The 25,401-nt window shown below is 37.0% G+C and overlaps 1 protein-coding gene and 1 long non-coding RNA gene across 6 annotated transcripts in view; one reads left to right on the forward strand and one right to left on the reverse strand.

Moving 5' to 3' along the window:
- The window catches only part of WDR64 (WD repeat domain 64), a 143,016-nt gene extending 132,205 nt beyond the window's left edge, over positions 1 to 10,811 (forward strand). For 3 of the 5 annotated variants that reach the window (XM_025430516.3, XM_025430514.3, XM_035719392.2), the window contains 5 exons: positions 263 to 451; positions 2,379 to 2,484; positions 5,221 to 5,301; positions 6,090 to 6,203; positions 10,243 to 10,811. In XM_025430516.3, coding sequence (XP_025286301.1) covers positions 263 to 451; positions 2,379 to 2,484; positions 5,221 to 5,301; positions 6,090 to 6,203; positions 10,243 to 10,323 — 571 coding nt within the window. In that variant the 3' untranslated portion in view covers positions 10,324 to 10,811. Of the gene's footprint in view, positions 1 to 262; positions 452 to 2,378; positions 2,485 to 5,220; positions 5,302 to 6,089; positions 6,204 to 10,242 lie in introns of those variants that run through there. The other 2 variants (XR_007411944.1, XM_035719396.2) reach the window with 2 other exon arrangements.
- Positions 138 to 25,401, reverse strand: LOC112648724 (uncharacterized). The gene is made up of 3 exons (XR_003129250.2): positions 25,265 to 25,401; positions 9,993 to 10,092; positions 138 to 372 (listed from the first exon to the last, which is right to left on the reverse strand). It is a non-coding gene; the product is annotated as an uncharacterized LOC112648724 (long non-coding RNA).

Raw genomic sequence — 25,401 nt, forward strand, 5'->3', positions numbered from 1 at the left:
ATAGCTGTTCTTTGTTTCCTGATTTTAGTGAATAGGTATTAGAAGTACAGATTCAAGTCAATACTTCCCAATATTGTTGTAGATTAGAATTCCAAATGATTAACTAATAAAACATGACAATGCTCTGATTAGTCTCATGTATTTAATAGAAAGAGTCCTAGAATCAAGCTTCAAATCCCTCTTGGACCAGTGAAAATCCATATAAATGATCTTATAAACAGAATAACTTCCACTGAATTCCACTTTCTTTGCCTCTCCTCAGGCTCTGGCATGCCTTCAGTGGTCATTACTGTGGATATTTTGGACAGCGAAGACTGCTTGAACTATCACAAATAAGTGATTTCATTCTGCCATGTGATGTTAATGAATATCCTGTAGAAATAAAAGAAGAAAACAAGTTCACAGAGAAGAAGCAAAAATATGAATATCCTTTGGTATTTGACCGGCAAAAGTAAGACCTTTGTTATTTTTTGTTTTGTTTTGTTTTTTAGATGAGCAGACAAGAATTAAACTTTCAGGATACTGTGACACTGTGCTGGATGTGGAGAATTCCAAAGTGAAAAGTCCAGGGCTTTTCAATAAGGTTGCAGTCCAGTAGAAGTGAGAAACATGTAAACAAAAAGCTACAATTCTGTATATGAGTACTTCTAAGAAAATTTAATTCTGAAGATAATCATAGAAAAGCAAATGGGATGTAACCAAACAAAGAAGACCAAAGAGATAATTTTGGTCTTCTTTATTTAGTTAAATCCTATTTAAGTAAAAGCACTAAATTATGAAACTGTATGATACATAAAATTTTTCAAGACTTGGAGCCCAGTGAGCAAGTAGGGAAGACATGGTAGGAAATAGAGCAAGAAAAGTTTATAGAGGCCAAATCACAATGAGCTTTTGTTATGGGCTAGCATAAGGATTTTAAACTTTACAGAAACCATACTGATAGAATACACAAGAGAAAAAAAAAAGGTCTGAAGAAAAGGATAGTGAGTTTGGTTTTGGACAGATTTAAGTCTAGATGCTTGTGGGACACCCAAGTGGAGATCTTTAATAAGCATTGAAATAAGCCTGTCTGGATGTTGAAAAGAAAACCACAAGCAAATGGTATGATGGCAGTCAAGGGAGGAGAGAGTTGTTAAGTAAAATGGTAGCAAGGACACATTTGCAGAAGGTAGCCATGAAGTCACATAGGACAGGAGAAAAGTAAACCTTGGATTTGTCATTGTTTTAGGGGATGACCCTGGAGAGGGTAATTTCAATGGAGTGATGGGTTAAAATTACAGGATGGTGCTTGAGAAATAAATAGGAGACATGAGGTGACAATCATATAGATTACTTTGTAAGGAAGTCAGATAGCTCTACGGTTGGTTAAGAGTTTTATTCATGGGTTCACTTGTGCCTCGGGGACACTTGAGTGTTGCTTAAAGGCTTAGAGGAAGAGAACAGCTCTCAGTAGGGAATGGAGTGTTGGCAGAAGGTGTTTTGTGCTTTTGTAATGTTCAGTCCTGTTTTTGATGTGGTTAGATCTTTGTCATAATGGAAGAGATAAGTGCTTATTTGAGATCAACATGAGCAAAGCCTGGTGGATAACCTCAGGGGACCAGACCAACCAGGACTGGCAACATGGAGCAGATCAGCACTGGGAGAAATGACTAGAGGAGCCCAAAGTGGGAAGAATCAGAAAGAATTGTCTAAAATAAAGTATTTTAGGGAAATCCTAAGTGAGTCAAAGCTGGAGAGACTCAGTGCCATCATCTAGTCCAACAGCTGGTAGGACTAGGAATTGAAACTAAGAGACACAAGTCACACAGAATTTGGATTAAGACAGGAGCAAGTTGAGAAAAATCAACAAGCATTCCAGGTGATGGACAAAACTCCATGGAGGTGCTCAAGGCTTGCCTTGGCTAGCCAGCAAGAGCACTGGAGAAGTTTTGCCAAAATGTGGGAGGTGGTGTGGTAGAGCCAAGACTCAAGATGTGCCAAAGTTCACCAAGCAAAGTTGATTGATCTCCCTTGGGTAATTGCTGAGCTTTGACCATCCATCTATCTTAGTACTCACAATAGTATATTCTAATTTGGTAATATGCATCCCCTTCACTAACTCTATGAGTTCTTTGAGGATAAGAATATGTTTTGTACATCTTTATACACCCAAGTTGTTAGCTTAATGCTTCACACACAGTAGACACTCAAAAGGTATTCCAGTGAACAGATAGAGAATGATTACTAAGTGCAGAGATAGCATCATTAGGACTGGTGCCATGGGAGCCAGAGAATTGGGGACCCGAAGAAAGAAGGACATAATAGATATTTGTTTCATAGGCAGAGAATAAAAGATTTGGGTACACACTGAACAGCTTTCCTTGTATCTTTTTATGCAGATGGAAAAAAATGAGCTCAATGTCTTTGCTTTTCAAACGTACACCTCCCAAGGCCTTTGAAGTGGATCATGACTTTAAGTTTTTCAAGTCTCTTTCTTCTCCCAAGGTAGCCTTAAAACAAATGAACAAAAACAAACAAACAAATGAAAGAAAACACTTTGTTTTCCTGAATTTAGATCTCTCCAGTGTATTAGTTTTTCACTGCTGCTATTACAAATTACTACACACTTGGTGGCTTAAAAGATACAAATTAATTATCTGACAGTTTTTTTATATGTCAAAAGTCTGCCCTTGGTCTTGCTGAGCTAAAACTAAGGTGTTGCCAGAGCTCTGTTCGTTTTCTGGAGGCTCTAGGGGAGAATCTCAATGCTTTAGTCTGTGGCCTTCTTCCTTCATCTTCAAACCCAGAATTGTGACTTCTCCCTGATGGTTTTCCTATGATCACAGGTCTCTGACCGAGTAGGAAATGCTCTCTGCTTTTAAGGATGTCTCTCAATAGATTGGGCCCACTTGGATGAACCATCTCAAGGGTCCTGACCTTAATCACATCTGCAAAATTCCTTTTGCCCAGTGAGGCAGTGTGGTCAGAGATTGGGGGTGGAGGAAATAGGGTGTGGACATCTTTAGTTGCCATGATTCTACCTATCACAGACACATGTCAGTGTAGAATTAGGAGAGAAATGGGTGCTGCTATTCATTCTATTTCTAATATTCCTAAAGAGTGGATATAGCAGGAGTTGATTTCAAGATCTTCCACATAGTAAACCAAACTTAAGCTTTCTAACCATATCTCCCAATATTAATCTACCATTGCCCCACCCTCTACAAATCAGGTTAGTCCTTGTTGCCTGAGCATTACTGTCTTGTGCCCTGACACTTTGCCTGAGCCGTCCTTGCCACATCTATGTCTGTCATGTCCATCCTACCTTTGTAATTGACAAAGTATTAGTATCTAGAATACAAAAGAATGCCTTAAAAATCAGTAAGAGAGCCAGTCCAATTTAAAAAATTGTCAAATACTTGAATAGATCTATCACAAAAGGAAAAAAACAAAGTTTGCCAGTAAGGATACAATGAAACGCTCAACCTCATTAGTAAATGTGGAAATTCACATCAATAACATGATAAGATATGGTTTTACATCCAGCAGATTGCCAAATATCAGAAAGTCTGACAATATCAAGGGTGAGTATGGATTTAGCACAATCAGAAACTAGTCTGCTGGTGGAAGTAGTGTAAATTAATAGAGCCACTTTGGAAAACAATATGGCATTAATGAGTAAAGTTGAAAATAGGTATAGTCTACTAGAGATATACCCTGGGGAAACTCATAAACAGGCTCAGGAGGAGGCGCGAGAATGCTCAGAGCAGTATCGTTTGTAGTAACAAAAACCTGAAAGCAGCCTAAATGTTTATGAACAGTATAATCAGTACACAATTACAGCGTATCTATAGATTGGAATACTATGGAGCAGTGAACATAAATGGACCAACATAACACTCACCTGTATGGACAATAGTTTCAACATGTTACTGAATGAAAAAGTTTTGCTTAAGAGTATATAGGTAATAATTTCATTTATATAAAAGTCGAAAAGAGGCAAAACTAAATAAAATATTGTTTGGGTAAAAATCATTTAATATAAAACTATATAAATAAAAGCAAGAGTATTAAAAGCACAAAATTAAAGACAGTCATTACATTTAAGTGCACATGAAATGTACTGAGAACTTCAAAGTTGACAGTGTTGTTTCAACTCGTAAAACAAAGCAGTGAGTCCATGGATGTCTATTATGCCATTATTGTTTTACAGTACCAACTTCATATTTGATAAATACTTAATATTTTCTAAATGAAACAATTTTTATAAGCCCTACCTTTCTGTCCAAATGGAACCCAGCTGCTCCCACGGGGAGAGGCCAGGCAGGAGAAGGACAGGATGTGAAGTGTGACACACTTAGGTTTAAACTTAGATAAATTGTTTTATCCCTTTCTTCATTAGATAGCCCTCAAAGTGTTGCTTTGAGAATTGAGAAAAATGTATACCAGTTACATCACAGATACTCGATAAATGCTAATTCCACATTCCCCGACAACCCCAGTCTCTCCCTGCTTTGTGTCTTATAGCATAGTTCATTTACCATGTTCTCCAGTGAAAATTAGAGTATTTGTATACGTACATTTACTTCCCACCCACCACTAAGTCCTGAGCTCTTTATGGCCAAAGACATGTGCATAGCATGTAACAGATACTTAATTTTGTTGAACAGGATTGAAATAGCATGACCTAAAATAAAGATTGGTGTATACTTTTAATATTCTCTTCCAATTTGAAGATAAGAAATAATCTTTTAAAGTAAATTAACTGAAGCATTAAATACATTTTGGGAAATCTTTAGCAAAGTTCTAAAGCTCTTGAAATGATTAAATGCCCCAAGGATTGCCTTCTCCTTAATACACTTTTGTCTTTTCAACTAGTTGGTAAAATAATAAAACTTTAATGCTAAAGTTGAGTTAAAACACCTTTTTCTTAGGAATCTCTGATTTTACCAGAATCTTGTTTTGCCCATTTCTTTTCTTTTTCAACTGTATAAAATGTATTCATTCACTTATTTTTGACATATCATAATCAGTAATAGTAATACAATGATACTAAGTGTTACATTAAGCAGCACCACACTACATGTGTTATTTTATTGGACCCTCATAAATAGTCAATGAAGGGAAAAATTGCCCCAGATCATCCAGCTAATAAGCAGCAGAGTCAGGTTTTAAACCCAGAAATTTTGCCACTGATGAAATGTGCCCTTTGCTTTAAAGTTTCACTCTTATTTTTTGCAGATTCGACGATGTGCCTTAGAAGGATTCATGACGGAAAACAGAGAGGCAGGGATTGTATTTGGTTCCCTTCCTATATATAGGGTGAGTTGGAGGTTTCTGGGACTAGAATAGCTAAAAAACAATAGGGAATCTGACATTTCACTCCTGACCCTGGGCTACCAAACAAGATTGAAGACAATATGTCACCCAGCCAACTGCTGCTGCTATGAGCATGCTGTGTCAGACTCCAAAGAAGTCTCTAGTTCTAGGCCTCGATCACTTGTCTGTGCCATTCCACATTAAACACCACCACAGAAAATTATTTCAGACTCTATCCTGGCTTTTCATCACCTACAAGATAAAATCCAAACACTTTTAGGCTGATGTACAAACCTTTCATAATCTGGCCTCTGCCTGAACTGTCTGATCTCGTTTTCTACCACATTCCTCCATGTACCCTACACTCCAGCTATGCTAAATTACTTGGCATTTTTTAAGCATCATCGCTCTTCCTTCTTCTGTGACTTTGCCCGTGTTCTCCTCCTTACTCATCCTTCTAGTCTCCATTCCAGATAATCTCTGCTAAATTAAAGAACTAATTAAACCCAGAATAATTAACTGAAGATGAAGTATTTCAATTTAATTTTAACTCATAATTTCTTAAAATGTTCTTTCTCCTTCCCGAGAACATGTTCATTATAACAGGATCAAACCTTAAGCTGCAGATGATGTTAAGAACAAAGTGTCAAGAAGAAATAGTGGGCATCTGGAAAGGAGGGTATATTTTAAAGCAGTTGGAGCTTTTAGTTCCCTATTCTCCACCCCTGAATTCACATTACAAAGTAATTGCCTTTAGTATGACCTACTAACTCTTTACTTATGGCTTCTAGGTACCAAGCCCTACCAGCCTAAGATTCCTTCCATTCATTGGTTTAGAAGCACAAAAGGAATCTGCAGATGGCATTGTAGGAAAAAAGAAAGGAAGTCATGTTCAACATGAAAAAGTTAGTACTTAATATTCGATTGTTTCCTATTTCTGTCTGGATTGCTAATTATTTCTTTGTTCCCAGAATCATTCTCGGCCTGAAATTATCTCAGTTCATACTCTTGTCATGAATATTCCAGGATGCTTGCATTTTAGCTCAGTAAGATGGAAATCATGAATTTGCTGAATGGAGAGAAAAATCAAATCGGACCTCTGAACCTGACAAATGAAACTTTTCCAGAGCTAATTTAATACTTAGATTTACTGCCTAGTTTTAAAAGGTAGGCAATGTGATATAATATCTGTAAAGGCTGTGTAACCATTCTTGTACGTACAAGATGAAGCCATGATATTGGTAAGTTTCTGGCTCACCAGACAAGAAGTATTCTCATGTATGAATAGGAGTAGGGTTTAGGGTTTACATTGCAATGCTTTAGGGTTTACATTGCATTTTTATAAATGATTCCCTTCATTTTCACAGTAATTACTCAAAAAAGTGGGAGGAAAGTGGAGCCTAACCAGAGTGTAAGTGACTTGCCAAAGATCACATAAGAATTAAGTGATAAACTGAGGTTGACTCTGACTCCAAATGTCATGCTCATCTTATCAAATGTCCAGCCTAGAAAATTCAAATGCTGTCACTCATGTACTAGTTCTAGGAAGCTTGTATGGGCCTAACTTGACCTGTGGCCATTCATTCCATCATTAAAATAGATCAGACCTTAAGGGGGAGATCTATTAACATATGGTACATTTAATATGCCTCTATCCTATGAAGTCAGACTAAAAGCAGAGAGGAGCTGGTTCTTATTGCCTCTGCCTAACGGGATAACAGACAACAATCACAACCACCACCAACAACAAAACACTACTTTATTTAATTATATAGAAAACTTGACCATCATTCTGTCCTCATGCACATCATGAGAATATGAATGATTTCTACTAGTCCTCAACTCTAAGAATTTTTGGCAAAAGAAGGGTTTTCATAAGATACTATAATTTATTTTAATTGTTTTAAGTAATGGATGAAACACAGTGGTATAAATAATCCAAAACTAAAAAGTAGTCAAAACAGTGTTTTGGATCCTATAATTCACATATTTTATGCCTGCATTTGCATTCTTATCTGCTTTGCCTCATCTGATATTAAATATACTTTACATTCTCTAAATACAAACTAAGTGACAGAAAAAAGATAGCCACATATGTCTTAAATGCCAGGGGGAAGAAAAAAATTTAATTAAAAATTAGTCATGGTTAATGTACGTAATGAACAATTTACATTTAGATAATCAGAAATTGCACTATGATTAGTTTTATCAAAGATCATGAAATATGATAAATTATTTGTCCAAATGGAGAGGAATTTTCAATATATCTGTTGCTTTTAATGTATGCTTTATTTTGTCTTTAACACTCTGAGAGATCATTATCCAAGAAGGGCAAAGGGAGTAGATGTCTCTATTTGCTTACAGAAAGGGGACCACAAAACCATAATTTAAAATACTCCTTCTGGTTTAACAAAGAAAAGGTTAAGTGTTGTCAGGTGCTAAAATCTGTTTCCAAAATAAAATTAGGAGACAAAAATAAATAAATAAATAAATAAATAAATAAATAAATAAATAAATAAATAAAATTAGGTCCTTTTCAAAAAATTGTGCACCTAGCAATATGACAATAAAATCTGGGAACTGTTATAATGAACCATTATGTTGATTGTCTGCAATTTTAGGAACCCATACAGCCTAATTGGGAAAACAGTGGATGAAGTCAAATCAATAAATACTCATCAAATGCCTCTTTTCATAAAAAGTACTTCCAAGAAGCTGAGCATAAATTTACCTCAGAAAGTTTAATATTCAAATTCCAATTTTTGAAATAAATTTACCTACTATGTGCCTTGTACTGTGCTAGACATCAAGAAGCCTTTCATAGATCAAGGAGCTCCTGGTATAGAGAAAATTCTTTGAGCATAGTCCAAAAACAAGTATCCTCATCTCTTTGACTTATTATTTTTAATTAACAAAAATGCTGATTCCAACTATTAATGTCATTAAGTGGTTTCTAAATCTCTAGAAATAAACAAGTACAAAATATTAACCATAGTACAGGAAAACATACTTCGGAACATAAGTTTATACAGCTGAACAGCACAGGTTTGAACTGGGAGGATCTACTTAAATGCAGATTTTTTTCAATAGATACAATACTGTACCGTATTTTCTCTTCCTGATGATTTTCTTAATAACATTTTCCTTTCTCTAACTTATTTTATTGCAACAATATGGTATATGTGCTTATAAACTATGCAGGTTATCAGTAAGGCTTCCAGTCAACAATAGGCTGTTGGTAGTGAAGTGTAGGGGAGTTAAAAGCTATGCATGGATTTCCTACTCTGGGTGGGTGGGGTATTGCTCAAGGGTCAAATGTAGTTCCTTTTTAGTTTAAATGTGGGAAGAGAGTGGGAGAATATGAACTTTGTGACATGTTCCATTTACAAAATTGTAGAAACATACCCAATAATAGAAAAATGATTAAGTAAAAGATAGTAATACATGATAGCATACTCTGTAGTTTTTCAAAGAATAACAAAAACTCACACAATTTTATTTTAGGTAAAAGAGGATATAAACTACATCTGAGTGATATTGCTAGTGATCATGGCTAACATTTGTTTTTAGAGTACATACTGAACGTTCGATATATACTCTTTCAATGAATCCTCATAACATTAAGGTAGCTAGGATTATCATCCTCACTTTATATTTAAGAACACTGAAGCACAGAGGATAAGTAATTTAAGATCCTCAAAGAAGTAAATAATAAAGTTGGGATCTAAACCCAGCAGGTCGACTTCAGAGCCTGGACACTTAAATACACGCAATGTGATTCAGAGGTAAGTAAGCTGCTGTGCCTCCCCTGGTCGCAGTAACCGGATGAGAGTCTGCAAGTAATGAACACTGACGGATTCACCCTTCCCACTACTCTCTTATTCCCTTGCTCTAGTTTATTTTTCTTCATAGCTTCTGTCACTACCTGACATTACAATCTAGAAAAGTTCATTTATTTGTAATGATTCATCTCAATAGAACATAAGATCCACAAAGGCAGGCACTATGACTTATTCTCTGCTGGACTCCAGCATTCAGAACAGACTGACACATAAGTCATACCAAAAAAAAAAAAAAAAAAAAAATTGCTGAATGAAAGAGACCAAAGAAGGAAGGGAGAGAGCAAGAGAAAGCGAAGGAAAATAAGGATAGAAAATTAAAGAAACATGAGTGCAGCTTGGGAAACTGCATGGGTTGGTTAGTGGATTGGTGTGGGGAACTGCTTCCCACCTTATAATTCAAAAGGGAAGGAGTAGTTGGGTTCCCTGTAAATGTTCAAGCCTAACAGAACTTTAAGTGGTTGAATTTTGACCTTGGGGCTCACTCTGTATTTTACCTTTACCTAAAACTCTCCCGTTTTGTCTTTCTTTCTTCTTCCTCATAATAAGCCATAATATCAAATTGATGTGTACTGTAAATATTAGCTGAATATTACTGAAAAAATTAGATACTTCTTATTTTGAATTTTTAAACCAAAGGAGTTTAACTTTTTATATTAATCTCTAATATAAAAAGTTATTTTGGGTGTTCCAAAAATACCCAATTCAAAACTAATTTACATTTCTAATTTGTGGGATCATTACTTGATTTTATTTTCCTGTAAGTCAATGGACTCTGATGATACTAACATACAATATTTCTATGCCTTACAACAGTCTAGCAAGCTTCTATAATTTGCTTTGTTTTAAACAAACCTTTATAGATGGGGCAGTTGAGTCCCAGTATGGTAGTCACGTAGTTAGTCTAAAGCTTCTGCTCTTCCATCACACCCTTCTGGAACTCCACATTTTTATCCTGAGGCACACAGGATAGTTAAATAAATAACGATACTTCCTTACTAGGAGGATTAAAATCTCTAAGAAAATTAGTGGTGCTACTTGACTCTGAAAAATTGTATTTATCATATAACGCCAGCTATTAACTGACATATCTTTTATTTCACAGATGCCACGGAAGAGAAGTCTGAAAAGAAACTTGGTCCCACAAATAAATCTGACTTCTTTCTTCCCGTCCATCTCCAAGTGAAGAGAGAAAAATCAGAAGTGGCTGCTGGGGCCTGACCTGCATATAAAATGGCAAGATCTGAATGGTACTCCAGTCTTAATTTCAGGATGAAAGTGAGGGTCGCCAGACACTGTCACCATATCCATATCCTCAGGCTATCCTTTCAATGGAGAAGTTTACTCAAGGAGCTCAGGTGGATTCAACTCTAAACAAGCAAGCAGCAAGCAGCCAAGTGTACAACTTCTTTCATACATGGAAATCCACTTAGGGAACAGGCAATATTTCTTGCTTACTGTCAGCAAAATGACACATAAGGAAACAAAGAAAATCAATAGCATTTAGTAGATTTAAAATAATATGGTTACCAATGGTCAGCTTTTTGCCTCCCCTCCTTGTTCACCCTAATTCATAACCAATACTATTATTTGAATGTATTCAGTAAGAGGCAAATTACTTGTGTCATGCTATGTGTTATGCAAAGAAAATTATTAAAAAGAAAAACGTGACAAGCAAGCCTCTAGCTCTTTGTCTTCCCCATTTAAGGAAATTTCATATGGAAGAAACTTTTTCTTTGATAAAGTTAGATGTTATTTAAATTTCATCTAGAAATGACTCCAAATTAAAAAAAAAAAAACAATGTTCATCTCTTACTAACTCTCTCATTGATTGATTCCAGTGATTTGGTGAAAAGGTTAATTTTACCAATGGATATTCATGTATTTTTACACTTTTTTTGTGTTTGTATGAAAGCATCTAAATTTGATCAACAATAAATGACAGAGAGGGGCAGAAGGAGAGAATCCTCAGGCCGACTCTCCGCTGAGCTCCAAGCCAGGGAAGGGCTTGATTTCACAACCCTGAGATCAAGACCTGAGCAAAACTAAGAGTCAGACGGTTAACCGACTGAGTCACCAGGTGCCCCAATAAATGAGACTTTACATAAGTCAAAGGCATGAGAATAGTATCAGAATTGAAGCCTGCAGATTTGCTAACCCAAGGCTCTTTGGGAAATGATTCAAAGCTCTGAGTAATAAAAGTATTCCCATGTCAAGGGTTGTATGCACCCAAAGCACTATGTCACTTGGTAAGAAAAAACTATAGTCTCATAGTATTTGTTTCTGCCTTTCCATTCTGAAAGGGTTCTATAATTCTTAAGATCCTAACAACCTTGGAAAAATAAAATAAAATTTTTATTCACATATACTTAAACGTCTATTTCTAAAAAGGCACTAATTTTTGGTGTTTGTAGGAACGTGATAATTTCTCCTACTAATTTTCTTGTTTAACTTTTTTCTTCATGTACCTTAATTACATAAGAAACTTAAGTTCCAAGATAAAATATTGAACATTATGGTTTTTAAGTTTTTAAACATAATTTTAATAATTTACTCAAGTGAAAGAAGAGACTATAGAAAAACAGCACAGTTAAGGAAAATTAGTATCTATCTATACCTAAGAAAACCAAAAGATCCTTTCTTAAAAATTGAGGTATAAGTGACATATCACATTATATTAGTTTCATTATACAATGATTCGATATTAGTATTTACTGTAAAATGATCACCACCACAGTAAGTCTGGTTAGCATCTGTCACCATATGTATTCACAACATTTCTTTTTTTCTTGTGCTGAGGACCTGTAAGACCTTAAGACCTACTCTTTTAGGAACTTTCAAAATGCAATTCAGTATTAATAACTATAGTCACCATGCTGTCCATTACAATGCCATGACTAGGGGAGGTCTGTACCTTTTGATCTTGCTTTATCTATCTTGCCCCAGAAGATTTTTTTAAAGAATTCTAAAAGCAAAAAGGAAAACTTCCAAGTTTATGAAAATCATTCCATTTTCCACCTTGTAGTCTCATTGTAAAAGAAGGTCATTTTATCCCTAGGCATATATATCCTAAAACAAGACCATACTGGATACCCTGCCCATACTCAGTCCCTCTAACATAGCATTCAAGACTCTCAATTGACATTGCCTTCCCTTTTTGATTGAGGAATTCTCTCAAACTTCTTTTAACAAATATACAGTTTCTTGAACTTCTTAAGATTAGAAAAATATATTTCAGCATTTTTGTATATTGCATAATAAGTGATTTCATTTTAGTATGTTGCTGAAATGACACTATAGCAATGTAATTTTTATGATACACATACTAAAAAACTTTATCATTCAGATATCCAATGATGGATTGATTAATCATTTAAGAAAAGGCTAGACTTATTGACAAATTTAAATATAGATCATTTCATTGCATGATGTCTGGTGTGGAATGCTTAAAATGTTTACTAAAATATAGGTAAGGATTTCTGCTTCAGATAATGGTAGGCTAGGTCATTTGGACCAATCACTCTCACTGAAGACAACTAGAAAACATGAACAATATATAAAAAGGTATATCAGTGAAGGCATCTGAATGCATATAAGGTGGTAAAGCATGAAGACACCAGATTCTCAGGGAAGACTGAGGCTCAGGTAGATGGACCCAGCTTTTGAAGTCAATTTTCCCATGCAAGCATGTGCTGGTTCCAGGAGGGAAGAGTAGGAAGCTAAGAAGCTGAAGTGGTAATTAGGGCCAAGGGGACAATGAGTGGAATTAGGATCAAGGGGTAAAGCACTGTCACTTTGGGTTGAGGCTCCCAAGAACTACAACCTAGAAATATGGGTGACATGAAGGTAGACAGATCTTTACTGAGGACTACAGTTCACCTTCCAACTATTTCAATTCCTAAAATCGGACTAAAGTACTTCAAAATTGATAAAGCCCCCCAGGAGCCTGCAGAAACAAGAATAAGTACTATGATGAAAAATGACATCATTTTAGGCCTTCAATTATGTTTTCATTATTCCAAGTATATGTCTGACACACTCTAAAAAAATGACCAATTAGGGCAGCCCCGGTGGCGCAGCGGTTTAGCGACACCTGCAGCCCAGGGCGTGATCCTGGAGATGGTTTAGGGTGGCTTCCTCGCACATCTCATGATGGACCTCTCTCTATATATGGTCTCTCATTCTCACTGAAGCTAGGCCAGAATTCTTCACAGGATAGTCTCAGGGTTTCAGAAGAAGAACAAAAACTACAAGACCCCTGGAAACCTAGGCTTCCTAGGTTGAGGATTCACAAAATGTTATTTCTATTGCGTTATATTAGCCTAATTAAGTTACAAGGCAAACCCAATTCCAGGGCAGGGGAAGAAATATTACAAAGGGGCATGCATACAAAAATGGGAAAAATTTGTGTTTTTTTGTGATCTACCACATTCACCAAATTGATCTTTAAATGTAATCTCATCTCAATCAAAATCTCTGCATTTAAATTTTAAAAATTTTAATTTAAATTTATATTCTATAAGGATTTAAATTGACAAGCTTCTCAAATATTTAATTAAGAATATGAGAAAGGTTGGGGCTCCTGGATGGCTTAGTAGTTGAGGTCTGCCTTTGGCTCAAGTCATGATCCCAGGGTCCTGGGAGTCCTGCATTGGGCTCCCCACAAGGAGCTTGCTTCTCCCTCTGCCTATGTCTCTACCTCTCTTTTTGTGTCTCTCAGGAATAAATAAATAAAAGTTTAAAACAAAAGAATATAAGAAGAGTCAAAAAAAGAATATAAAAAGGATCAAGAATAACCAGGAATATAAAGGACAATTCTTCTTGAAAGATCAAAATACAGAATTGCTTAACTATATATCAAGACTTATGACAAACCTGTAGTAATTAAGAGTAAGTGATATTGGCACAAGAATAGACAAATAGATGGGAGTAAAAAGCACAGAAAACAACCCTCACATATCTATACATTTGATTTATGTCAGAAGCAGGACTGCAGCAAGGTATTAAAAAATTATCTTTTCAATAAATGTTCATGGGAGAATTAGGAGAATTAGAATTATTGAAAAACATGAAAAATGACCTCTACTTTGCACTATGTATAGAAATCAGTGTCACATGATAATTCTAAGAATGAAAAGCAAAATATAAAGTGATTTTAGAATTAAAGGATGATTTTTTCATGAGCTGGGAGAAGGGAAATAATTTTAAGTAGACTCCATGATCAGCATGGAGCCTAGCATGGGGCTTGAACCCATGACCCTGAGATCAAGACCTGAACTGAGATCAAGAGCTGGATGCCACCCAGGTACCCCAATAATTTTTAAATAGTATACAAAAAGTACCTGAACACAAAGAAAAATCCTGAAAAACTGATCCATATTAAAATTTAAAATTTCTGTTCAAAAGCACTATTAAGAAAGTAAAACAGCAAGCCACAGAATGGCTGAGATTTGAATCACATATAACCAAGAAAGGACTTTCGTCCAGAGTGTATGAAAAACTCCAACAAATCAGTAAGAAAATTACAGACAATCCACTAGAATAAGCAAGAGGCATGACCTGACGTTTCATAAGAGGATATCCAGATAGCTGATACATGTATGAAAAGGCACTCCATCTCCCTAGTAATGCTAACCAAAACCATATGAGATACCTCTACACAAACCCCAGAATGACTAAAATTAAAGGGACTAACAATATCAAGTATTGGCAAAGATCTGCAATAAGAACTCTTACATACTTCTGGTGGAAGTGGAAGTGTAAAATGCTCTTTGGAAAACTTTTTAGTATCTATTAACATTGAACAAATGTGCATTCCATGACTCAGAAATTCTTGTGCAGCCCGGGTGGCTCAGTGGTTTAGCACCACCTTCAGCCCAGGGCCTAGCACCTCCCAGACCCGGGATCGAGTCCCATGTCAGGCTCCCTGCACGGAGCCTGCTTCTCCCTCTGCCTGTGTCTCTGCTCCTCTCTCTCTCTCTCTCTCTCTCTCTCTCTCATAAATAAATAAAATCTTAAAGGAAAAAAAAGAAATTCTACTCTTAGGTCTGTATACCCAACAGAAATATGTGTACATGTACCTCAAAAGACATGTTAAACAATGCTCACAGCCTTGTTACTTATAATACCTCCATTTTGGAAACTATCCAAATGTTTTTCATGGTGGAATGGATAAATAAATTTTCATATGTATTCATATAATAGAACACAATAAAAATGAATAAACTACCTATACACAAAACATGGATGGATCTCATGAATAATGTTGAGCAGAAGCCACATACAAATTAACATAAGCTACAGGTTTCACTCAAATAAATTAAAAAACAAAAACAAGAGACTATAGTGGTTTAGGTATGAATTCTAGTTTGTAAATTAAAAAAAAGAAATACAAGAAAGTGGCTGCTATAGAATCGGGATAGTGGTTACCTTTTAGGCAGAGGGAAAATGTAGTTTTGGGGATAGTATGGGGGGAATTTGTACTGTGTCAACTTAGCTTATCTGTAGCTACTTTTTCCAGAATTTTCTGTTCTATAATTCTAGGTTAGTGTAGGCTATCTGAACTTGAGTACAATATGGAAGGCAAAAGTGAAGCAGTAACTATATATATTTTTACACCCAAAAGGTGGTTCAGGGTACCAGGTATGGTTGCATTTAGTGCATATTTTCCTGATTTCCTGGTTCATCTTGGTCCTATGCACAGAAGTGCAGATGGGGCAGTCCTGTGCTACAACTATCCCAAACCTCCTTCTTCGGCTTCTCTGACTCCTGGACCAGACTGTCTGGTCTGCTGACTTCAGAACCAACATGAGACACAGAAGAAACAGCTGTATGTAAACCATTAGCTCCCACAGTTGTCAGGATAAATCCCATATTGTAGAGCAATCTTCATCATTTTCTGTAATGAAACCTTGGATGAGGGATCCCTGGGTGGCGCAGCGGTTTGGCGCCTGCCTTTGGCCCAGGGCATGATCCTGGAGACCCGGGATCGAATCCCACATCGGGCTCCCGGTGCATGGAGCCTGCTTCTCCCTCTGCCTATGTCTCTGCCTCTCTCTCTCTCTGTGACGATCATAAATAATAAATAAAAATTAAAAAAAAAAAAAAGAAACCTTGGATGATCTACAAGAGGCATAAAAGAGGCCTCTTGGGTGCTAGGAACATTTTATTTTTTGACTTGTAATGATAAAATGAGCTTTCCATCTATCTTTAGACCGATTTTCTACAGCTATACTATATTTCACAATAAAAGTTAAAAAAAAATAATTAAATTACATGTTACAGCCAAAATAGACCAAAACTGCTGTCAGGACTTGTTTAGAATTATTGCAGTTTACACATGAAAAAATTGTTTCTTTAATAATTGTTGTGTTTCATTTCTAAATAAAGAGCTATGAGAAAAAGGCTTGGAATGCTAATCATAAGTTCTTCTCTGAAAATAACACATTATTATAGGTGTATATAGTCTTATTTCTAACAAGAAGAAAGCCAAACAGTTATAATCATCACTGAATTTTTTTCTCCTTTAATTCTACTTTGAAATGCTAGAGGCATATTGATGTGCTATTTAAAAATGTTGATCAAATACATATAATATGTGAATGTAGTTATGACCTTGAGGACATTTACTGAATTAAACGTTATTGTCTTCATTGCCTCATTGCATTTCAGCATCAACATTTGTTACAATTCCTGCCTTCAGTCAATATCCATTATGAGAAGAAATTCAACAAAATATGAAAATGATTAAAAGCTTATGAGATCTCTGCCAAATAATGTGATCTCCACAAATTGTCATGTGTCTACACTGTTTTAATCTCTGAAAATCATCATGTTTTAAAGACAAGAAATATTTAAAGTATTAAATTGTAAACTTTTAAAAATAGGAAATTGGGGGCCTGGGTGACTCAGTCCATTGAGCATCTGACGTTTGGTTTTGGCTCAGGTCATGTTCTCAGGGTCATGAGACCCAGCCCCATGTCAGGCTCTTCCCTCAGCATGGGGTCTGCTTAAGGGTCTTCCCTTCCTCTGCCCCTCCTACTCGTGCACTGTCTCTCTCTCTCAAATAAATACATTTTTTTTAAAAAAATAGGAAATTGAAATATAAAGTATTACTATTTTAATGACAGAACTCCCCAAAACACCTTTGGCAATTCATGGGTGTTCATTAACAACTTGAGGAAGACTACACTGCCAAGTCTAGCCCCAAACTAAATATTCAGGCTTATCTCCTCGCTAAATTTTAGGCAATCCAGGCTACTCACCATTCCCCAATGAGCTCTAAACTTTCGCTTATTTTCCTTTTCTCTTGCTCCTGGCAACCAAATATCTGCAGTGGACAGAACTCCAAGGAGTATCAATATGAAGAGGCAAAAAAAACCTTGCTTAGAAATGTCAGAGGAAAATCAGAAGAGAATTGAACACACAGAGGCCAAGACTTTCAAAGAAGAAGTTATCAATGGTGTGACATTTGGCAATGAGAACGAGGAAAAAGATGGGATGATCTTTGTGTTAGCTCATGGTTTTTATTCAACTTCCTTGAGGCCCTGAGAATTTTGAGATATCTCGCCCATATTACTCTCAAAAACAATATCTTTTTTGCTGTGAAAGTAGGGTAGCCAGATATAGACTTGTAGGAGCGAAGAGGCTTAAACATATATAAAGACTGAGAAGGGAGTCAAAACATTTAAGAGAAAAACTGAAGATACCAGAGATGCCTGTGATATTTGTTGAAGGAAGATTTGCCTTAGACCAGAGGCAGTACTTATCTTTTATAAGGAACAGGAAACAATCAGTGGTACAAATAGAGATGAAACAGTAGTTGCCATGGGACAATCAAAGGAGTTCCTGCCAATTTGTCTCAGCTTCCCCCATGAATAGTGGCAATAACTAACATACAGTTAGTATTTATTACCTATCAACTCCATGTTAAGCACTAGACATAGATTTTCTCATTGAATACTTGTAATACAATGATGCTCTTAGTATCTAAATTTACATAAGAGTAAACATATAGATTCAAAGGAATACATGCTCCCTGATGTTTATAGCAGCACTATCAACGATAGCTAAACTATGGAGAGAGCCCAAATGTCCATCGACTCATGGATGGATAAAGATGTAGTACACACATACACACACTTGCACACACACACTCATGCTTGCAGGAATATTACTCAGCCATCAAAAAGAATGAAGTCCTACACCTGCACCCCGATGTTTGTAGCAGCAATGTCCACAATAGCCAAACTGTGGAAGGAGCCTCGGTGTCCATCGAAAGATGAATGGATAAAGAACATGTGGTCTATGTATACAATGGAATATCACTCAGCCATTAGAAACAACAAATACCCACCATTTGCTTCGACATGGATGGACCTGGAGGGTATTAGGCTGAGTGAAATAAGTCAATCGGAAAAAGACAAACATTATATGGTCTCATTCATTTGGGGAATATAAAAATTAGTGAAAGGGAATAAAGGGAAAGGAGAGAAAATGAGTGAAAATATCAGTGAGGGTGACAAAACATGAGAGACACCTAACTCTGGGAAATGAACAAGGGGTAGTGGAAGGGGAGGTGGGCAGGGGGATGGGGTGACTGGGTGATGGGCACTGAGGGGGACACTTAGTGGGATGAGCACTGGGTGTTAATGCTATATGTTGGCAAACTGAACTCCAATTAAAAAAATTTTTTTTTTTAAAAAAGAATGAAGTCCTGGCATTTGCAAAGACATAGATGGAGCTAGAGTGTATTATGCTAAGCAAAATAAGTCAGTCAAAGACAAATATCATATGAGCTCACTCATGTGGAATTCAAGAAAGAAAACAGATGAACATATGGGAAAAGGGAAAAGAAATAAAAGAAAGAAAGAAAGAAGCCAAAAGAGACTCTTAATGATAGAGAACAAACTGAGGTTTGGTGGAGGAGGTATGTGGTACATGGGCTAGATGGAGGATGGATATTAAGAAGGGCACTTGCTATGATGAGTGCTGGCAGTTGTATGATGAATCACTGAATTCTATTCCAGAAACAAATATGGCACTGTATATTAACTACCTAAAATTTAAATTACAATAAATAAATAAATTTTAAAAATAAATTTACATAGAACACAGAGACTTAGAGAAATTAAGTAATTGAGAATAAAATTCTGATTCCCAGGCCCAAATCATTAGCCAATCAGAACCGGTAGTGAAACTGGAGCAAGGGCTTTAGTGCTGGTTGAAAGGGAACTTGGGTATTGATGGAAGAATGGAAGAGACTTCCAGGTAGCATTAAAAGTCCAAGTGGGTTTTTAAAAATGTGAATTTGCAATGGTTCTAATCTATGAGTTATGGGATCTTCTCTAGAACTCCATTAGAGTTGAAAAGCTCTGTGGTTTGATTGGAGATTTTACAGAATGAACATAAGGGAAGGACAGGGTAAATGATTTAGTGAAACAGCAAAGCAGTATTTTATGGTGAACCATAGTATGGAGGCTGATCAAGAAGATGGTGAAGCTAGCAGAGTACTGATGACCCAGGGAAAGTATGTGGCCATTTATCACTTAGTACTTTCAAAGTGTATTTGAAAAGTAGTAGTGACTGAGTTAGTTGTAGGTTGTTTTCCAGTCAGAGTGTGTTAATGAAATTTTAGATTACAGAAACGGAACAGTCCTAATGTGGAAGTATAGTGAAGGGCCACAGGGAAGGACCCCTGAAAGAAAGTGTAGGTAAAGTTCATTAAAACTGAGATCAGGAAATTCAAATGTGTATTAAATAAATTTCCCATGAGATATAAAAGATGCCCAGGAAGATGGTGGAACTGAATTTGAATGAAAATACTTTGAGCCATTTTGTATGTGGGTAAAGAAGGAATGATTTTGAAAAAGAAACGGGGGAGAGGCAGGAGGCTAGAATGTGTCATTGTCACCATCTGACCTTGGGTTGTACTAAAAGGATGGAATGGTTTGCAATTGAATGGAGGATCTGGCAAGCATAGTGGAAAGGATTAGCAAGTAGGGCAGGAGTATGGGGACAAGCCAAGAGAGAGGAAGCGCAGAACAGAACTAAAATAAAGGATAAATGAGGACAGGTGACCCGAAGGGCCCAGGATTTGGGGTGAAGGACAGCAAGAACAAGAGATAAAATAATATTGGCCAGGGGGATCCCTGGGTGGCGCAGCGGTTTGGCGCCTGCCTTTGGCCCAGGGCGCGATCCTGGGGATCCGGGATCGAGTCCCACGTCGGGCTCCCGGTGCATGGGGCCTGCTTCTCCCTCTGCCTGTGTCTCTGCCTCTCTCTCTCTCACTGTGTGCCTATCATAAATAAATAAAAATAAAAAATAAAAAAATAATAATAATATTGGCCAATATCAGCATTCTGACTATAATATTTGTATAAAGGTATTTCAGTGAGAGCTAGCACAGTTACTTGGTGATGCCCTAAGCTGCACCATTTTGGGGCAGGACAAAAATTTTAGCTCTTGTTGGACTTCTAGTTTCTGTAAAGTTTAAATAGAGAAAATCAAAGTAGTGGGAACCATTTTTCACATTATGCATCTATTCCTTGGATCTGGAATAGAGCAAATTCTACTCTTCCTTTCATTTTCCTAAATCTTAGCTACCCTTTAGATCTACATGGCAACCAGTCGCTGCACGAAGTCTTTCTGTCTTCATTGAACAAGGAACTTCTATTGCCTTTTCTATCATTTTTATACAGCAGCATTGATTACTCGCAACACCAAACTCACTTTTCAGTAGTTACAACCTTTGGAACGTGGCAATAGCTTTTTTAATAAAAGACAAAAACGAATCTGACAACCACAGATCTTACAAATCCATGACCAACCAGACACCATGGGAATGAAGGCATGGAGCTCCAGACCCACTTCCAGAATTCCAAACAAAGCTGACCTAACTAAGAATGAGGGGTAGTCCCTCCCTCACCTTGCTACTGCAAACTTTGCCCATGACATAAAGTTACTCCTAATCTTCTCCTGTTGACTCTGAGTCGTGTGACATGTCACCCATTGCAAGATTTGAACAATAGTGTAGAGGGTTGTGTGAGGATTAAGGGAGAATATACAGGAAAGGCTCAATGTCCCACCCACAGGAAGCACTATTTAAGTGTTTTCTATTATCATCATTCTTCCTGTTGTTTTCATTATTGTTATTATTATTTTCTCTCCTATCAATAGCTCAGAAAAATGTAAAAGTAGTATAGATCCTACCTGTAAACTAGGGCAACTGTTCTCATAGAATCACGAGGGCAGCTTTCACAATATGTCTGTAGCAGGACAGGAAGAGTGGGAGAGACAGAACAATTCCCCCCAAATGTGTCCACATCCTATTCCCCAGAATCTGCGGCTATGTCACCTTACATGTCAAAGGGACTTTGCAGATATGGTTAATTAAAGATTCTGAGATGGGGAGCTCATCCTGGATTATCTAGGTGAGCACAGAGTAATCACAAAAGTCATTATACAAGCGAGGCAAGAGGGTGAAAGTTAATAAAAAGAGATTTGACCATAAAAGCAGAGGCTGGAGTGATGTGCTTTGAAGATGGAGGAAGGGCCACCAGCCCAGGAATGCAGGCTTCTTCAGAAGCTTGGGAAAGACAGGAAAACACATTGATCCTGGAGTCTCTAGAAAGAACACAATCCTGGTGACACTTTGATTTTAGCCTCGTAAGATCTGCCTCAGATGTTTGGGCTCCAGGACAATAAGATAATAAATTTGTGCTCTTTTATTTTTTATGTGTTTTTTAAATTTAAATTCAGTTAATTAACATATAAGTATTATTGATTTCAGAGGTAGAAGTCAGTGATTCATCAGTCTTATAGAATACCCAGTGTTGTTTTTAAACCATTACAGTGATAGAAAACAAACCAATGAGGGAAGGGCTAAAAGTTACATTGCAATCACCCAGGGGACCCAGGCATCATTCTTTTTTTTTCCTACCATTTTTTTTTTATTTAAACTCAATTTGCCAACATATAGTATAGCACCCAGTGCTCATCTCATGAAGTGCCCTCCTCAGTGCCCATCATCCAGTTACCCCATTCCCCCACCCACCTCCCCTTTCACAACCAGAGTTAGGAGTCATTTGATCATTTCCCAGAGTTAGGAGTTTTCCCAGAGTTATGGTTTTCTCTCTCTCTAATTTTTCCCATTCAGTTTCCCTCCTTTCCCTTATAACTTCTTCCACTATTTCTTATATTCCACATATGAGTGAAACCATATGATGATTGTCTTTCTCCAATTGACTTATTTCACTTAGCCTAATACCCTCCAGTTCCATCCATGTCGAAGCAAATGGTGGGTATTTGTCCCTTCTGATGGCTGAGTAATATTCCATTGTAAATATATACCACATCTTCTTTATCCATTCATCTGTCGGGGACATCATGGCTCCTTCCACAGTTTGGCTACTGTGAACATTGCTGCTATGAACACTGGGGTGCAGGTGTTCCGGTGTTTCACTACATCAGTATCTTGGAGTAAATACCCAGCAGTGCAATTGCTGGGTCGTGGGTAGCTCTATTTTTAACTTCTTGAGGAACCCTCACACAGTCTTCCAGAGTGGCTGTACCAGTTCACATTCCCACCAATAGTGCAAGAGGGTTCCCCTTTCTCCACATCCTCTCCAACATTTATTGTATCCTGTCTTGTTAATTTTCACCATTCTCACTGGTGTGATGTGGAATCTCATTGTGGTTTTGATTTTTATTATTTGTATTTTCCTGATGGCAAGTGATGTGAAGCATTTTCTCATGTGTTTGTTGGCCATGTGTGTGTCTTCTTTGGTGAAATTTTGTTCATGTCTTCTGCCCATTTCATGTTTCTTGGGTGTTGAGTTTGATAAGTTCTTAATAGACATTGGATACGAGCCCTTTATCTGGTAAGTCATTTGCAAATATCTTGTCCCATTCTGTAGGTTGTCTTTTAGTTTTGTTGACTGTTTCCTTTGCTGTGCAGAAGCTTTTTATCTTGATCAAGTCCCAATAGTTCATTTGTGCTTTTGTTTCCCTTGCCTCCATAGATGTATCTTGCAAGAAGCTGCTGTGGCCAAGTTCAAAAAGGGTGTTGCCTGTGTTCTCCTCTAGGATTTTGATGAATTCTTTCCTCACATTTAGATCTTTCAACCATTTTGAGTTTATCATTATGTATGGTGTAAGAGAATGGTCTAGTTTCATTCTTCTGCACGTGGCTGTCCAATTTCCCCAGCACCATTTATTTAAGAGACTGTGCTTTTTCCAGTGGACATTCTTTCCTGCTTTGTCAAATATTAGTTGACCATAGAGTTAAGGACCTATTTCTGGGTTCTTTATTCTGTTCCATTGATCTATGTGTCTGTTTTTGTGCCAGTACCACACTGTCTTGATGATCACAGCTTTGTAATACAGCTTGAAATCCAGCATTGTGATGCCCCTGGCATTGGTTTTCTTTTTCAATATTCCTTTGGCTATTCAGGGTCTTTTCTGATTCCACACAAATCTTAAGATTATTTGTTCCAACTCTGTGAAGAAAGTCCATAGTATTTTGATACTGATTGCATTGAACGTGTAAATTGCCCTGGGTAGCATAAACATTTTCACAATGTTAATTCTTCCAATCCATGAGCATGGAATGTTTTTCCAACTCTTTACACCTTCCTCAATTTCTTTCAGAAGTGTTCTGTAGTTTGTAGGGTATAGATCCTTTACCTCTTTGGTTAGGTTTATTCCTAGGCATCTTATGGTTTGGGGAGCAATTGTAAATGGGATGGGTCCCTTAATATCTCTTTATTCAGTCTCACTGTTAGTGTATAGAAATGCCACTGATTTCTGTGCATTGATTTTGTATCCTGCCACACTGCCGAATTACTGTATGAGTTCTAGCAATCTCGGGGTGGAGGCTTTTGGGTTTTCTATATACAGTATCATGTCATCTGCAAAGAGGGAAAATTTGACTTCTTTGTCAATCAGGATGCCTTTTATTTCTTTTTGTTGTCTGATTGCTGAGGCTAGGACTTCCAGTACTATGTTGAATAGCAGTGGTGAGAGTGGACATCCCTGTCGTGTTCCTAATCTTAAGGGAAAAGTTCTCAGCGTTTCCCCATTGAGAATGATATTTGCTGTGGGCTTTTCATAAATGGCTTTTAAGATATTGAGGAATGCTCCCTCTATCCCTACACTTTGAAGAGTTTTACCCGGGCATCATTTTTGTCCTTGCCAGCTTAATCTCCCAGATAACATCCCCTTGCCTGCAGCCAGAGCTGTGAAGTACTGAACTGGGATGTGAAGGACAACAGGAAAGTTTCTGAGACTAAAGGAAGTGCCTTTATCATGTAGTTGGTCCAACTCACAGAGCAATGCAAGATTACAGAATAAGTGCTAGATTACAGAATAAGTGGTATAACACTTTGATACTGGGCAAAAATGAGAAAGAAATATGAACCAGAGCAGTTCCAGACACTGGCTGCTTCAGCAGCATCCATGAGTCTACCAATTCCCACTGAAGCCCAGCTCAGCTATATGGCATTTACTATTACTTAATTCACTTATGCATTGTGTTTTATCTGCTTTGTTCTTTCACTTATTTTCAACCAAACTAAATTACAAACTTTTGGGGATTAGGGACATTTTATATTTTTTAAACTCCAATTGAAATGGATTATTGGACTCATTCATTGTGGAAGCTAACAATCTTGGCCCTAAAATTCTGGCTATCTTTTCTCCACAAAATCCTAAAACTCCATCTGCTATTTGATTCAGCCCAGTTTTGAGGCTGTGTGTGGCCAGGATATTTTGGGCAATGTCTTACCACATTTTAGGATGACATAATTAGATATATTCCAGTCTAGCAGATTTTACTCCCACCAAGCTGGAAACACTTCATAATAATTACCAATGTGATAATAATCACCAATGGCAATTTTTACATAAAGGAAAATTTTTACATTTTTTATATACGTCTAAAATATATAGGCCAAAGCACATCTTCTCATTATAAGCTAAGTAATCAAAAAAGAGGGTGATATATCTTAGCCAGCTCTCTGGCATAAAAGGAGAATATTTTCTCTCAAGGCACTTCACTTCCTTCAGGTGTCACCTTTAAGAGTCGTTTTCTGAGGATTCTCACTTGCAATGGCACCTTCCCTACCCACCTCTACTCCCTGGCTGTCTTTCTTACTGTTCTTTATATCACTTAGCATCCAGTTGATAATATTCATTTGCTTGTTTTTTAGTATCTGTTATTCCCCTCTCTCCAAAAGTAGGGACTCTGGTTACATGACTTGTTGTT

This window comes from Canis lupus, chromosome 7 (assembly GCF_003254725.2).
Source record: "Canis lupus dingo isolate Sandy chromosome 7, ASM325472v2, whole genome shotgun sequence".
Classification (NCBI taxonomy): Eukaryota; Metazoa; Chordata; class Mammalia; order Carnivora; family Canidae; genus Canis; species Canis lupus.